This window comes from Psittacula echo (assembly GCF_963264785.1).
Source record: "Psittacula echo genome assembly, chromosome: 1".
Classification (NCBI taxonomy): Eukaryota; Metazoa; Chordata; class Aves; order Psittaciformes; family Psittacidae; genus Psittacula; species Psittacula echo.
Window position 1 is genome coordinate 59601874 of NC_137735.1, and position 16715 is coordinate 59618588.

The 16715-nt window shown below is 41.1% G+C and overlaps 1 protein-coding gene across 1 annotated transcript in view; it reads left to right on the forward strand.

Moving 5' to 3' along the window:
- The window catches only part of TECRL (trans-2,3-enoyl-CoA reductase like), a 66738-nt gene that overhangs the window by 28222 nt on the left and 21801 nt on the right, over window positions 1-16715 (forward strand). Inside the window, exons 3-4 of the mRNA XM_080627026.1 lie at window positions 11754-11798; window positions 12987-13090. Coding sequence (XP_080483152.1) covers window positions 11754-11798; window positions 12987-13090 — 149 coding nt within the window. The remainder of the gene's footprint in view (window positions 1-11753; window positions 11799-12986; window positions 13091-16715) is intronic.

Consider the following 16715-nt stretch of genomic DNA (forward strand, 5'->3'; position numbering starts at 1 on the left):
CGCTCCCCCTCGGCTCCCCGCAGCCTCACAAAGACGGAGGCGAGGACGAGGGCCAGGACGGGGAAGAGCAGCGGGACGGCCAGGTACAAGTCCACGGCCACGTCCATCCCGCCCTGCTGCCGGAGCCCGCCCGTATCGCAAGCCATTACCATAAAATACAGTGAAACAAGAACCTTAGCCCAAGGCCCACACTTGATAAACACTAACACAGCAAATACCGGCTCCAAGCAAGCTACGACATACAGAAACTGTGGTATCAAAAAGAACAACTTTGAGAGCCCATAAATCAGCATTGTGCCTTGGTCAGATCTGTTGTTACCTCAACCCTTCCTGCCCCACGTTGGGCGCCAAAAAGAACTGTCGTGGTTTAAGCCCAGGCCGTAAACCAGAACCACGAAGTCCACTTCCCCCCCCCCCTTTCTTCCCTCCGCTCCTGGAGGGACGGGGAGGAGAATCGAAAGAATGCAGCTCCCACAGGTTGAGATAAGAACAGTTTAATAACTAAGGTATAACACAAATCACTACTGCTACCACTAATAGTAATAATGATAAAGGAAATAACAAGCAAGAGAATACAACCGCTCACCAACCGGTACCTCACCCCCACCCTGCCATGTTCCAGCCCTTCCGGGCCACTCTCAGTTCTACCTCCTGGGCATGACGTGCTGTGGTATGGAATACCTCTTTGGCTAGTTTGGGTCAGGTGTCTTGTCCCTGCTTCCTCCCGGCTTCTCCTCCTCCCTGGCAGAGCAGGAGACTCACAAAGTCCTTGGTCAGGGTAAACATTCTGACCCACAACTGAAAACATCAGCTTTATCATATTATTCTCAGGTCGAAAGTCAAAACACAGCACTGCACCAGTAGAAAAACTGACTGCTACTGCTAAACCAGGACAACTTTGTATATACTCTTCTGCATATACTTTGCTCCATTTTGGTTATAGATAAACTGTTTAATTATTTAGCATACACTTTGGGAAGTCTTAACTTTTCCTTCACCTCTTTTATTATTGCTTTTGCGATGACATATATTGGATGCAGGTTTAAGGCTGCAATCTAGGCACTATTCTCTTTCAATGCACATTTATATTCCAACTTGTTTTTTTGGATAATATGGCTCATACTTTTGATTTCCTGTCAAAATGAATATAGGAGGTGCAATGTTTTCCAATCAAGATTTCCAGCTCAGGAAGCTAAGTCATGCCTAGCATCAGTTAACAAGGCTCGATTTTCTTCTTTAGGCAGGCAAATGTAACTTCCATAGCCTGGCAACCAGAAGTTACCAAAGCTTCTAAGTAAAGAAAATTTATAATCTAAATTATTCCATAAATGTGGTTAGAAAGAAAATCTGGAGGTAGAAAAAGTAAAAAGAGAACTGTACATGAAAAATCAGAGGCTGAAAAAGAACCAATAAGTCAGTCATGAAACACAATACTATGGTTTTTTTCTGTGTTTGAAATATACAACCTCACATTCTCCACAAGCAACTCTGAATTCTGACACAAAAGCCCTATTTCTACAGCATCAAAAATATTTGTGAAAACTTTCAACTAATTCTGCTTGTACATAAGAAGACTGCCTCCAAAAATTTTTACTGAATTTTTGGCACTGAAGTAGAACAAAGAGGAGGTTATGCCAGTGGTTTATTTGCTTTGAACAATGTGTATTGCTCTGGTTTAAGTACATACTAAAGGGAAGGCAGTATTTTTTTATATTCTGCCATTAGAGCACAAGTTTTTGTTCACAAACAGTCTAGATGAGTTGTGGCTATAACATTTACAGAGGAAAAGCAGTAGAGGTGTCCAAAGGCCGTTAAATGTTTGCTGTATATAATGGGATGAAATCTCATCCCTCAAGTATGAGAATGAACATATTCACCTAGCACTATCGCCATAATCAAGTCCCACAGTGATTGTGACTGTGTAAGTGTGGAAAAGCAATTTTAACCATGTTACACTTCTTTCTACTTGGCTGCCTCGTGGTTGATGTGCAGACAGCCTGCCTGGGTTCATCTCCTACTGGGAGAGGCTTGGGATGGTGTGTCCTGTGCTCTCCATGGGGACTAGAGCATCATTCACAGCATGCACAGGAGGTGACCTAGAATCAAACATGTTTTCTGTTTATTTAAGGAAAATAATTTGTCCTCTGTTGCAGAGCTGGCATAGGAAAAGCAGTTTCCCAAACCCTGTGGCAGTCTTTCTGAGGCCCTGAAGCCTTTGCTCAACCTAAGTAACATGGTGGGATGGAGAATGAAACCAGCCCAAATAATTTCTCCCAGAAAGGACACGGGAACATGACTGAGCCTCTGGCTTTCATGCTAATGTTTTATCTGCTGCCAAAGCAGGGCAGATATGTTCTACCTTTTCTTCACTGCCTGTGGAGAAACTACAGTTTAGTCCTGGTATTAGTGGAGATTAATTTTCAATGTGGTAAGTTTATCAACGAATCTATGAGAAGTTAATTTGCACTAAGAAAGAAATCATGTCAGTTCAAATGTGTTCAGCTAACTGTTGATGTCATCGGTATGGCCATTAGATAGAAAATCCACATTGCTATTGCAGTTAGTGAGGGAATGTATCCTGATTAGATTAGAGGCTAGAGAGAGTGCTATCCCCTGGACAGTCAAATACTGAAAGAAAACCATGCTTCATTAGCATGTTTTATTAGCTAATTGACTAAGGAACTCTTTTAACGAAACACAGCTAGAGCCTGGGGTAGGACTCTCCTCTGCCCAGTACACCTGTGATGGAGGCACAAATGAGCTTTTGAGCCATTTTTGCTGTGTCAGCTCTGATTGTTGGAGCGCCGGGTACTTTCTGATGCTGGAATCAGCAGAGCCCCAAGCCTGCAGACAGTGCAGGGTATAACAGCGGCCTTGCCAGTTCTCTGCTCTGCCCTTCATGCTGCTACCTAAATGTGCTCAGCACCTGTGCTGAGCTAGTATCCAAACTAGAGTTGGGATACTGATTTCTGAAGTGAGGAGGCAATGACCTGTGTTATCAGTGTTCTGAAACACTGCCTTATCTATAACACTGCAAGGCACAGGGCTGTTTGTTCTCTCCGAAACTGGCACAGGCTGAACATGACCTAAAGTTTTGAAAGAAACAACATTTTTAAACAGGCCTTTATATCTTACTACTTGTGTTTTCTGAGACCACAAGGATAGTCAGATACTTGTGTTTAAATGTTCTGATTTGCTGCCTTTGAATCCCTTGGCTGGGTTAGCTACTGCCACACCAGTAAAGGTATTTGAACATTTAAAGATTCAGAATAGACAGCAACTGATTTCATAAACCACCAAACATTAAACTGCATTTTTAAAAATCCCATGATAGAATATGAAAAGGCAGATAACAGAAGGAAGGATATTTTTAGTCGCTGGAACACATATTTAGTTTGGCAAATGTATGCTCCTTAACATGTAGTTTCTCATGTTCTGGTCATTCTTTGTGTGAAGACTTCACTGACACAGTTCATATTCAGGAAAAGAATCCTTCTTGAGTTCTCACAGCCCCTTCAACAATTATCTTTGCTACCCTTTCCAAACTTGTAGAGGCAGGAGAATCAAAGACAAAGATAACTTCCAGAATATAGATCCTTGTTTGGCATAAATTACACACCTCTCTCTTAATTGGGGTTGGCATTTCAGAGCCCGAACACAACTGTCTGCAAATACAAAGCAGACTCTGTGCTATTTTAGAGCATGGATCACAGGACACAGTCGTCTCTGGGAGTCCCTGGTCAAAAGAATCCCCAAAGTCACAGAGTCCAGCTTCACTGACCAACCTGCCTACCACCCACCACCCCACTCCCCGCAGTGACAATGCACTACTCTGTGTGCCGCAAAGGCAGCATGAAGCCCATGCTGTGGGGAGCCAGGCCGGCTGCTGTGCCCTGCAGCGCCTGATGCCCTCAGCACCTTCTCACCTTCTTGCACTGTTTAAGGGCAGTCCCTTATGGGAATGATGCCTCAAGCTCGAGACTTGTCAGAGTATCTGTTTACTTGTTTTTCTGTATTCTGCTCTGTGGTTGTTGTTAATGAAATGAAAGGTGAGCCTCATTCCCTTTCCCTTCCCTTGCCCACGCACATTCATTTAAATGCAAATCCACATAGAAAGATCAAAATTAATTATACTTTCCGCAGCAGGCTACACAGAAAATTGAAATGCACACGGCTGGATTTTTCTTTTTCTCTCTTTTTTTTTTTTTTGGCAGTAGGAAGGATAAACAATATAGCAAAAATAATAAAATACAGATCTAAATGTTGTATTCTTGCTTGCTTTTAGTTTCTGATGCTTTTTGCTTGTCTGAATTTCCACAGTTGCTTTCAGTGTCAAGCTGTTTCAGACTGAAAATGGAAGGCTTAATCTGCTAGTGACATAAATTGACCTCTAAATGACAAATAATATTCTGTTTACCACTAATAAAAATTGATCTTCATTAGGAAAAACTGCTGACTCTTAAGAAACTTTTCCATTATTGCCCAATCAGAATATAGCTGAAGTCTGATATGGTTTTTTCTTTGTGGAAAAAAAAAGGCTGGGGGGGGGGAGGAGAAATAGTGTTCTGTTCCTCAAGTTGTTCAGGTATTTATAGAAGCTTTTTCCAATGAAAATGCAATCAGATGAATTTGATTCATCTCAGATGTTCCCTGGAAACCTTACAAATTAAACAAATCAGAGAAAATACTCAGAAAAAAGCTGACAAAGAAAAGGGATTTGTCCCTGGGTATGGAGCCATTAAACTCATTATCCATTTCAGTACCCTGATGAGATTTTACTGAACACTGGATCTGCTCCTTTCACTGACTTCTGATAAAAACATGGATCTAGTTCAAGACCTTGCTAAAAACATGGATCTAGTTCAAGACCTTGCTACAGATCTTTAAACATTCTGATATACCACATTATAGGTCCTTCTACAAAAAAAAACAACAGCACAGCTAAATGATCCTGGATCCAGCAAATACCTGCGTGTCCTGGTTTTAGCTGGGATAGAGTTATTTTTCTTCCCATTAGCTGGTGCAGTGCTGGGTTTTGGGTTTAGGCTGAGAACAATGCCGATAACACATTGATGTTTTAGTTGTTGCTAAGTAGCGCTTACTCTGATCAAGCACATTTCAGTCCCTCATGCTCTGCCAGTGAGGAGAGGCACAAGAAGAAAGGAGGAAGCAGAGACAGGACACCTGACAAAACTAGCCAAAGTGGTATTCCATACCACAGCACGTCATGCCCAGTATATAAACTGGGGGGAGTTACCCAGAAGGAACCAATCATTGCTCAGGTTGGGCTGGGTATCAGTCAGTGAGTGAAGAGTAATTGTATTGTGCGTCACTTGGGTTTTCTGAATTCTCATTTATCTTTTCTTGTTGTTCCCTATTGTAAGTATAGTTATTGTTGATATTATTTCTATTATCACTATAGTTTACTTAATTTCAAATTATAAAACTGTTCTTATCTCAATCTGTAGGTTTTACATTCTTTGAAATTCTTATCCTCCCCCTATCTCTCCTGGAAAAGGGGAAAAAGTGGAGGGAAGTGAGAGAGAGGATGCATGGTACTTAGTTGCCGGGCGGGTTTAAACCATGACACTTCCCAAGGCCAATCCTGTCCTCTAAAGACTTAGTGAGAGCTGGTAGCAGCATACACTTGGTGGCCCTGCAAGCACATCTGAGCTCAGGAGCTCGGTATGATGCCAGGCCAATACATCTGGCTGGTAGCTGGAGAAGGCCTAGCTAGAGCTGGTGTCTCTGCACTAGCCCTGAAAAAAAGAGACCCACGCAATTGTGATTGGTGATTTGTGGGTCAAGGCAACAAAACATTTTTAGGTTTGTGGCCAAAAAGGGCCTTCTGAGTGGGACCTTGATTGCCCCAGGCTTGCTGCTGCAATTCTTAAAGTGAGCTAGATGTTCAGACTGCAGTAGTCAGTGGCTGTCATTTATTACAGTGAAGGCAAAAATAGTAAGTAATAGCTTCAGATACTTTCTTTCTTGGTCTTATGGCCCAACGTAGTTTTACTGTGGTTCTTAGGTGCGTTTTGCTTACTACCATCGTGCTCAGGAATCACTCAAGTGAAATGACAGCACTATAAATCTCACAGCCTTTTCTTCCAAATAAAAGCAGAAAGCAACAGCTTCAAGTCGTTTCAGCATCCCACTTTTCCTGCTGTCATCTCAGTACAGCAAAGGGTATGAAAACCTCAATCCAGCACAGGCTATAATTGTAAGCGTGGCAATATCTCTATCCCCATTTTCTCAGACGCTTTCTTGTCTAAAAACACCATCCCCACACATACTGGTACGTGAATCTTTCCTAGCAATCTCTTCTTAATGCTACACAGATATAAAAACTAACGTCTGATTAAAGTGAGGGAATGCATTTCAGCCATGCTCAGTTCACACAACCAAATGCTGTTACATTTCTCAGCAAATGTGTAACATTTTGTGACAATATAAGGGATACTGGTGCTGCAATGATCCCCAGAATTGTCCATATTTCTGCAAATCTAAACTTTAAAACTAAAAACTAAAAAATAAAATAAGAAAAGTTTAAAATTTAAACTTGAAAACAAATTTAAAGTTGCTGCTGCTGATTGATTATAGTTATTTTGTTGTTCATATCATCCTATTCATATCACAGTGAGTATTGCTTGTAGTTATTTAAGGCTGTTTGTCATTGCAGATGCATGGGTGCTGAAATACAATGAGAAGCAAACAATTTAACTGATAACAAAATTAGCTGATCATGGAAAGTCAGTCTGCTAATTATCTCCAAATTGTGTCTGTCAACTCTGTTTTGCATTTCTTACACTCCTTACTCCCCAGAAGAATAGCTTTTGCAGGGCCATGTTCTAAGGAACACACTGAATTACCCAGTAAGAGAGGTCTTCATCATGTTATACCTTTGCTGGCACACAGGTTCATGTAACTTCATAAATAGTTTGTGACAAATGGGCATTTGTGTAATTTACCACAGTAATGCACTAAAGAATTTTTTATCAAAGGCTCTTTCTGAATCTTGACAAAAATTAGACTAACCCCTTCAATTTCAAAAGCATTGTAAAGCACCCAGTACTTAGATTCCTTAGTTGTTAAATTTTCAAAACCTCTTGTGATATTTAAGTAGTGGGGCACACATGAAGCTCAGTTTGAATTTCATGTGGATAGAAAGTACCTTTGGCACTTTTAGAACTTCATATGGGCTTTTAAAACTGTCCTCAGGTCCTGTGATTGACAGCCTATTCATTTACTGAAATTCTAGTATAAATGCAGTGAAAAAACAAACTATGTGAGCAGTGGGACCAGCAGAGCTTGGTTTTCTGTGTGTCTTTCCATAGCGGTATTGGCAGCTGGGCATGGTACTGATACTGTCATTGCAGCAAGCATTTGTATGGTTATTTAATAACACTGCATCTCCTTTTTATATCCAGTATATCGATAGGTGATTTTATACTTGTGTATGGTCAAATTAAAGGTGGCTGTCAGTTTTCATATATACTTATGTTTTAATTTTTGTTTTAAATAATCGCAAGTACAACAAATGACCCAACCAAAATTAAATATTTTTCCTTATGTCCATTCTTTAAAAGAAATTATTAAAAGTGAACATTGAGTCACTTTCCAAGAAAATACTCTCCTGTGTTGAAAAATGCTGATGTTTTAAAGGTAATAGTATTAAAATGTTTTAACAGTTATTAAGTAAAAGCATGGAGTTTTTCCACAAAGTTGGAACAGATTTTTGACAGAGAAGGTGGAATAAGGTAAAAGGTTTAAGACTTATCATGAATTGCTTACACTTCTGGACTAAATGAAGCCTGTACACATGGAATAAACATTGTCTGAACCATAACAGTACGAATCATGGAATTGTAGAACAGTTTGACTTGGAAGGGATGTTCAACGATCATCTAGTCTGCCCGCCTGCCATGGGCAGAGACATCTTTCCCTAGATCAGGCTGCTAAGTGAAGAAGAATGATGTTGATATCACTTAAATCAAGGAGTTTGTGAGGAGTGGGCAAAGTTTTCAGGTGCCTAAGTGCATGAAGTTGAGGGGTGACCGTATTAAAAGACCAAGACAAACATCAGGAGAAGTCAGGAGGATAGAAATAATCAAATAGGAGATGGAAAACCAAGATGACATTTCAATAGCTGTCCAAACGCAAAGCAAAGAAAGGAATCGAACCTGTTCTACACAAACTCAGAAATCTAAGAAATGTGATGGAGGACCCACAATATTGGCTAAACATCAGAGAATATAATATTGGTTAAATAGAGCTGTTGTTTAAACCATGAAGTTTGAACCATTGTTTTATGGTCAAGTCTGTATCTGCTTTTTCAAGTGAAAACTGGTCGGTGATATAAGTGGGCTGAAATGTTATTTTTGCAACATTTTCTAAGTGTGAAATACATAGCCAAAACTATAACCCTGCTTAAGAGAGCTGAACAGCTCTGCTGATCACAAAGACTATACAGGGACGAGATCTACTCATACCATGTGACTGAGCTTTGATGCAGTATCACAGTGTCAGAAAGTAAATAATAATACATGCCTGATCTTAGATACAATAAGATAAACTCAGCCAGCCATGCTCTTGGACTGACATTAATCTCTGTAGGAGGCACCAATGGAAAGTGTTAATGAGAATAAACTGGAAAGTAAAACCATACTAAAAAAAAAACCCATCTGCAAAAGAGAAACCCTCCAGAGAAAACTTCCAGACTGGAAATGAGGGGAGCTTTGCCAGGTGTGGGAGTACAGAGGAGCCTTGGAGTGCTGCAAGCAACTGCATCTGTGTCTCTATCTTTAGTGAGTACTTGTTTATCTGGGAGCATGCACTCTCCACATGCACTTCTATACTCCTGCTGATGGCAGGTTAAGCTAATCTGCCAAATGATGACTCTAGGTATCCAAGAGAGATATCAACCCCTCATTCTGACAGGTAGTAGCAAGAAATAACACAGGTGATAATGAGTTGCTTGGCTTCATTTCACTATTAAAAGCAAGGAGAGCTCTTTTTCTATAGGAATGACAAAGAAGAGATTCAGAGCAGCCCTGCAGAGAAGGACTTGGGGGTGTTGGTCGATGAGAAAGTGAACATGAGCCGGCTTCAGTGTGCGCTCGCAGCCCAGAAAGCCAACTGTATCCTGGGCTGCATCAAGAGAAGCATGACCAGCAGGTCAAAGGAGGTGATCCTGCCCCTCTACTCTGCTCTCGTGAGACCTCACTTGGAGTACTGTGTGCAGTTCTGGTGTCCTCAACATCAAAAGGACATGGAACTGTTGGAACAAGTCCAGAGGAGGGCCACGAGGATGATCAGGGGACTGGAGCACCTCCTGTCTGAGCACCTCAGACAGGCTGAGAAAGTTGGGGCTGTTCAGCCTGGAGAAGAGAAGGCTGCGTGGAGACCTCATAGCAGCCTTCCAGTATCTGAAGGGGGGCTATAGGGATGCTGGGGAGGAACTATTCATCAGGGACTGTAGTGACAGGACAAGGGGTAACGGGTTCAAACTTAAACAGGGGAAGTTTAGATTGGATATAAGGAAGAAATTCTTTACTGAGAGGGTGGTGAGGCACTGGAATGGGTTGCCCAGGGAGGTTGTGAATGCTCCATCCTTGGCGGTGTTCAAGGCCAGGTTGGATGAGGCTTTGGGTGACATGGTTTAGTGTGAGGTGTCCCTGCCCATGGCAGGGGGGTTGGAACTAGATGATCTCAAGGTCCTTTCCAACCCTAACTATTCTATGATTCTATGATTCTATGACATGAATGTGTGTTTGCCAGAGCCAGGCTGGATTGGAAGGGCTTCCCACATTGCCCAAACAGAAATCCAGAGCTGTCCTAGTGAGAGCTCTGGAGGATCCCCATGGGAAACAGTCACAGTGGTGAGCAGGCAAATCTTTGATGTTTAGGAATATGTGGGGTTTCTTCTCTATGAAATGAGTCTCATCAGGCTGATGAGTCTCTGAGATCCGAGAAATAAAGTGGGGTCACACTTCTGTCCAGAAAGCAAACATTTTTTGCAGGAACCCAGACAGTAAAGGCTTAGAAAGAGCCTTGCTAAAGTCTGCTGCCGTTAAGACTGAAAGTTGGAAACTTTCACATTCAGACTAAACCCCTGATATGTACAAAGCCAGACGTGTTCGGACTTTGTCCCCTACTCCATTTGCATATCATTTCCACTTGATGTTAGCTAGTGGCCCCCCACCAATAGTAAAATCTGGGTAGAAATATCCCAACAGCTAATTCCAGGTCCCTCCAGCAAAATACATGCAACACACAAAGGATAGTCTGGAAACCAGAGAGGCACAGTGGTGTGATAGTAAGGTCACTGAAGACAAGCAGCAGCAAAGGCACAGTTCCATCTGTCTAAATCTTTGAGTATACTTGAACATAATGGTGTACTGAGGCTAAAGGACTGGAAATGTGTGATGACGTGCTGAAACGCACAACCTCTGTTTGCCCTTGTGAAGATTATGAGCCATACCTAAAAGCACATTGCCACAGGATCAGGTAAATTGGCTTTTATTGAAACATACTGTAATATGGGGAGGGGAGAGCTGAGGAGAAGATTCCAATTTAACGCAAGTACATTGCATTTCAGGCTCTCAAATAACTATTGATATCTGCTGTCCTGGAGCAAATCATATCTTCCTTGACAAGTCAGACAGCTGCTCTTCCTCTATCTTCCTTTTGTTATCTTTAATAGCCATGGATTGTTGTAATACCTGGAAAAAATAATGTTTGTGACTTACTTGATGGATATCTTGCCTCCTGCCATTAGCCCTGGTTCATGGGTTCATCTAATGCCTTTTCCTGCCTACCTACAAAACTCAGACCAAATGATTCTGAAATAAGAGTGCGCTGAGTGCCACTGCACAGTGGGTGCAGTGAACATTGTGTACTCCCTTTCCTCCTAACTCCCTTTCCTCCCTGCTCTTGTAGCTCACTTTCCCCTCCAGCTGGCAGCTGGTGGCATCAACAATCTCTCCTCATCATCCAAAATACAGTTAAGGCAGAAGCAACATCTGGAGTTCATCTGGTCCAGGCTCCTGCTCAGAGCAGGGCCAACTTTCAAGACCTGTAAGATTGCACAGGGTCTTCCGCAGCTGAAGCCTGACTGTTTCCAGGGAAGCAAATCCCACAGCTTCTTGGGCAAATGTTCCCATGTCTGATCACAGTCATTGTGAAGAATTTTTTTCCATTTGTTTAAGGTACAGGAATACTGATATACAGGAATAGTAACAATTATAAAGCAGGTCTAAAGAAAACTGTGGCTGTATTCGACCAATTTCACCTGGACTTTGAATTAAAAAGACAAAGCAAATCTTTTTAAAGCTATTGACTGTCCTAAGGTGTATCAAAGAAAATAAAGAAAATGCAGTAGAAATGGCTGGGGGTGGTGATAGTGCAACTGACACATTTATTACAGAGTTTTGGCAAATACACTAATAAATAGGGTGCTCTGTATACTTCCCAGTGGTGCGCACACACACCCATTTGTGTGTGTGTGCTGATGGAACATTCAGCATAAAGGCTGGCCCTTCCAACACTCCCGTGGGGAAAGGGGATTTCTGGTTCTGTATGTGTATTGTGCGCTCCTCCTAGCTCTCTCGTATTCTCCTTGTATAGCTGAGACTGAAAGAGAGGATTTATTTTAACCTTAAATTTGTAGCAATCACCTGAAAAGAATACTAATAGAAAGAGAAATTTAGATCCCCTACCATGAAATTAACCGCCATGCTTTGTGATTTTAACAGGTCCCCAGTGGTACCCTTCCCGTGTTGGCCTGCAACTAGAACGCAGTAAGTATTCATATGGTTGAATACAGCTACCTAATGCATTACTAATCCTCTGGCAAGTTCTCCTCTTAACAATATTGCTCTCTCTATATGTGTTATTAGGTGAACTGTTGGCACTTTCTCATTAATTGATATCAATGATTAACTTATTAGCTCTCTCATTAATAATGGAATCTAATGGTTTTCATAACCACTGAGTAAAAATGCTTCAGGATACAGTATATGATCAAATAATGAAGACAAGGCAGTTTGAAATACATTTACTCACTTCCCTCACTCACTGCATTATCCCTTTTAATACTTGCTCACAGCCTCATCAGAAGATGCAACTGGCATTATTGTCAGTGCACCCGTTCTGGGTGGACATGACAGTGGGAGATGAAGTTTCTGTGGGGCGTGTGGCATTTGTTCTGTGAACACAGCATTGCAGAGCCATAGAAAATGACGGCTCAGCAACTGGTGGAATTTAGCACCCTCACTGACTTAAACAGCTATCAAACGTTGAAAAGGAGACACAATACATAAAGTGGCTGTTGGGGTTTCCCAATATCCAGCTTACTGGCCCTATTAAAAAAATTGCCATTTTATGTCTCTGTGTGCACATTGTGGATCCATCAGAACTGGAAGCAGACGCCTGAGAATACTGTGAAAAGCAATGTAATGCTCAGATTTATACATCTGGTCTGCCTAGGTCAGACTGCTTACAAAAGATATCATGGATTGTGGGCCTTTGCCCAAGAAATTGTACTCATCATGATGGTGCCACCTATTGTAAAATAGCTTAAGAATGCAAATGTTTCAGCAAATGATACCAGTGAGAAAGACACCGCATAACACTGACTTTCCCATTAGTCTTGCAAGACAGAACAAAAAGCTCTCTAAAAAATTGTCTGTGTGATTCCATGGCACGTTTCTAATGGTCTAGATAAACAGAGATAGCACCATAACAATTGCTATGCATTGCTGTCCAATGTCATGTCAGCCTAATGTTTTTGTTAAAATGAGAGCAGAATAACTCCGATAGAAAGGTTACAAATTGCTAACCTGGAGAATAAGTACCAAGTCACCAAAATAAATCAGAATACAAGCTGGGCCTACACCCTGACCGTTAAAAGGCAGCCTATGTGTTATGTTCAGCCTCTAGGAGAACGCCTGTTGCTCCTTCCATCTCTTTCCTTTTTGTTATTACAGATGGGCCCTATTTGAAGGATTCTATTAGCATTCAAAGCCTTGCTGTTTCCTCCATCATTACACTGTATTTTACAGACCTTGGTCAGCAGGTTGGTTGGACCACAGTAAGTATGAACTTGTACCAATCAACATGATATATCTTAATGTATTGTGTGTTTTAACATCAGATTACTCCAGCTTCCTCAGCCTGTTTTTCCCTATGTCAAATGGTGCAATTACTTTATCAGTAGTCAAACCAGAATTAAATGGACAGTGAGCCAAGTTATCAGTGTGCTAACTCTGACACCCAATTAAAGATTAGAAGGTGGACATAACAATATTGCCTGAGGAAAAAAAAAATTAAAACCAGTTTTAGCTTATCTAGGTTTATATGCCTGCGCAGGACCTGTAGCCAAATACATTAATGTGGTGCAAGGATCCTCAGCTTTGAAGTGGAAATACATTAAAAACAAAAAATGGATTTCTGGTAACCCTGTTACTAATGCAGGAAAATTATTGAATGAGAATGTCTTACTCTTTGATCACCTGAAGAACAATTTTGAGAGTGGTGAGGCCAATGTTTCCAGGCAGAAGATGCCCAGCCAGGCTCAGGAGTCACAGGAATTTTGAATCTCTGTGTAAAACAAAATCATTTGCTATGGGCAACTATGCCTGTCTGGTTTATTTCTGCTCTCAGTTTGACTTCAGTTATTTTACTGTTAAGCAGGTGTTAGAAGGTCAGGCTGGTGGGAGAGAGGCAACATGTTCCATTCAAATAAGGTTGTGGGGAACTCTAACATTACAGGCTCATCTGTGCAAGAAGGAAATGAAAGATTCAATTCTTTCACAGCCCAACAGCATAAGAGTTCAAAAGGACAGTGAAGCAATGGGAGACGAAGAAACCTTTCCAACATTCTGCAACAGGCATAAGAGGTGGAGCTGAAAGTAGTCTCACTACTAGTCTAACCTAAGTTTTGCTGTAGTTTGCATGTACTGTATTAGTTGGAGTAATACACAGCCCATATCTGTGTATTGGGTGATGAGACTCACCAATTTCTGCAGTGAGAAACATGAGTAAGACAGAACTACAGGTTCTGTAAGCCATTAAAGCCATTCATAGCAATGGAAAACAAACCATTAAGTGTTTGCAGTTCCTTTAGTTCCTTGCAAGTGAGTTTCTGCTAACTGGCATCATGGCTATAGGACAAAAGGATTAGATTCTTCCCTCAGACAACCCACAGATCCCACCCTGCTCACATGGGGGTACAACAAGCCCACTGCCCTTCCTTAGCTGTGTCTGTAGGGGTGGAGCTTGTGAGTGTCAGGTCTTTAAGCAGTTTGCAAATGATATTACCAGTTCTTGTCTCCAGTAGGTCACTATGAGCAAGGAAACATAAGATTCTTAGAATGGACATGCTCCTTTTTACAGCTTCTTTTCTGTTAAACAGTACACTCAAGGTGGATGTTACTGCTAGCGCTGCCCTTGACTTTGGCAAAAGTCAACTTCTGAATCAGCACTGTAAGGTCATATATCCATCTTACCTCCTCAAGGTCACGTGCTAGGAAGCAGATAGCCCTTAGCAGCACAAACTTGGCAAGTTTTAGCCCCTGTGAACAAGTCCATGACCTATATATATCCTTCCTGGTTCTAACGGCAGGATACAAATCCCCAGGTAGTGACAAGCAGTTTATTTCAGTGGAGTTAGAATTTTTCACACTGTGACCTACTCATTTCAGTAGAGGTCTGTGAGCTTACCAAGGCTGAGGTTTTACCCCAGTGATTTCCATACTGATTAATGCTAGCTGGGGCTTTGTTTCCCCCCCATCCCATCTCACCACCTTTCAACCATGGAATTTCCTTGCAAAGCAAAATTGTGAGTAGTACAGCCTCCTGTTTTCTACAATTAAGCAATCTGCAAGAACGTTATTTATTCTCTCCTTTCCTTGTGGCTTATGTAGCCTATGACAATAACATAACTAAAGCTTAATATCCTATTACAAATAGTGCAGTTATGACTAGGTTGCCTAGTCATTTTTTATGATTTGATCTGTGTGTACAGAAAGTTGGCTTCATGAGTTTCTGAATATTTATCTTATACCATTCTGTTCTGTATTTAAAATTGGCTTCATTCTTAGTGGCAGAAATCTTCTTCCTAGCCACATCATTTAAAAAGTCAAGAGATTTTTATGATAGCTAGTCTATAGCAATAAAGTTCACAGAACATTGTATTCTAACAATAGCAATTAAGAATGCATTTGTACACAGGACGTATAGTTTTACTCTCATTTTTACTGTGCTTAGAGCTCCTATTTTTCCATTCCCCTTGATGCTTTATCAGATTTATGCACATGATGAGGGATGCTTCTGAATTAAAGGGTTGACATTTAAATAAGTGAGGCACAGAATAAAAATATTCTTATCTCATCAGCAAAATGATAGCTGAGGCACAAAGAGCCACATTCAGACCTGAACTCCAAAAATAGGCACATAGAAAGACATGGCAATACGTCAGTGCTCCAGAGGTTGATGCATCAGGCACAATCTGTCTAGGAGAAAACTAAACATAGAGGTGGGCCTTATAGGGCTTTGTCACCTCGCTGGAGATCACATTTGAGAACAAGAACACTAAAATCTCTGAAATTGTTTGACCAGATTTCAGATCTAGAGGCTGGGTTGCTCTGAGGGAGGAGGAGGAGAAACTAGGGTGAGGGATTTATAGTTCTCCACTGGAGCAATTACTTGTCAATCTCTTGAAGAATAAGGCCCTTTCCTGGGGTGATGTGGATAGAAATCTAACCTCACCTGGCTCTTTAGAAGAAAGGACACACTCATGGCTCATTTCCAAAAAGAAATTCAGGGACTAACCAGAATCATTTGCTTGGTATCATGGATTTTGTTAGAACTTTCTACTCTGCCTTCTCTTTTATAAAACAAATATTGCTGGAAACACATAATTTACTTTTTGCGCAAGACTTACCAATTACTTTACCCTACCTGGAGGGGATAGTTGAGGTTTGCTGAATGATGCTGCAGACATACTAATGAAAGCTGAGCTTACAGATCATTTCTACATACCTTTTGTAAAGATTGTACTCCCAGGAGTGTTTGAATTTCCCACCACTGGAGTCATGGGTTTTACCTTTAATCTCTGTCCAAGTTTGAGCCTAAGCACGTTTGACAGAGACATCTTCTTTTCACATATTGCAACCTAGCATTTGACTTTTTGAAAACATGGCTGGCATTTTACTGCTAAGAATGCATACTGCTGCTGTAGTCCAAAGAAAGAAAATTCTTCCTGATCAAATTCAGGCTTCTACTAAATCTTTCCTGATTTGAGCAGTGATTGCAATTTCTGATTTATCAGTTTCTGTTGCCTACTTGCTACCCAGGCAGGCTACCAGAAGGATCGAAATAGAACTAAGAAAACAACATGAAACTGTGAAAAACATATTTTATCGCCAAGTCTCTGAATTTCAAAAGATTAATTCTGAAACAGTACTTCAGTAAATATTTTTTGTGACTATGATTTAAAATTAGAGATCGCTTAAACACTTTTGACTCCTGAGAGCCTTAAAATACTCAGGCTGGCAGCAGAACTGCTCCGTTTCAAGACTTCTGCTCAATTTAGAAATTTAGAGACTAATATTTATTTAAACCCAAGAACATCTTTGAAATCTGAAAATCCATGCTTTCACTAATTAGTCTGTTCCCTTCTGGATGGCAAAGCAAAATTATCATGGGATCATAGA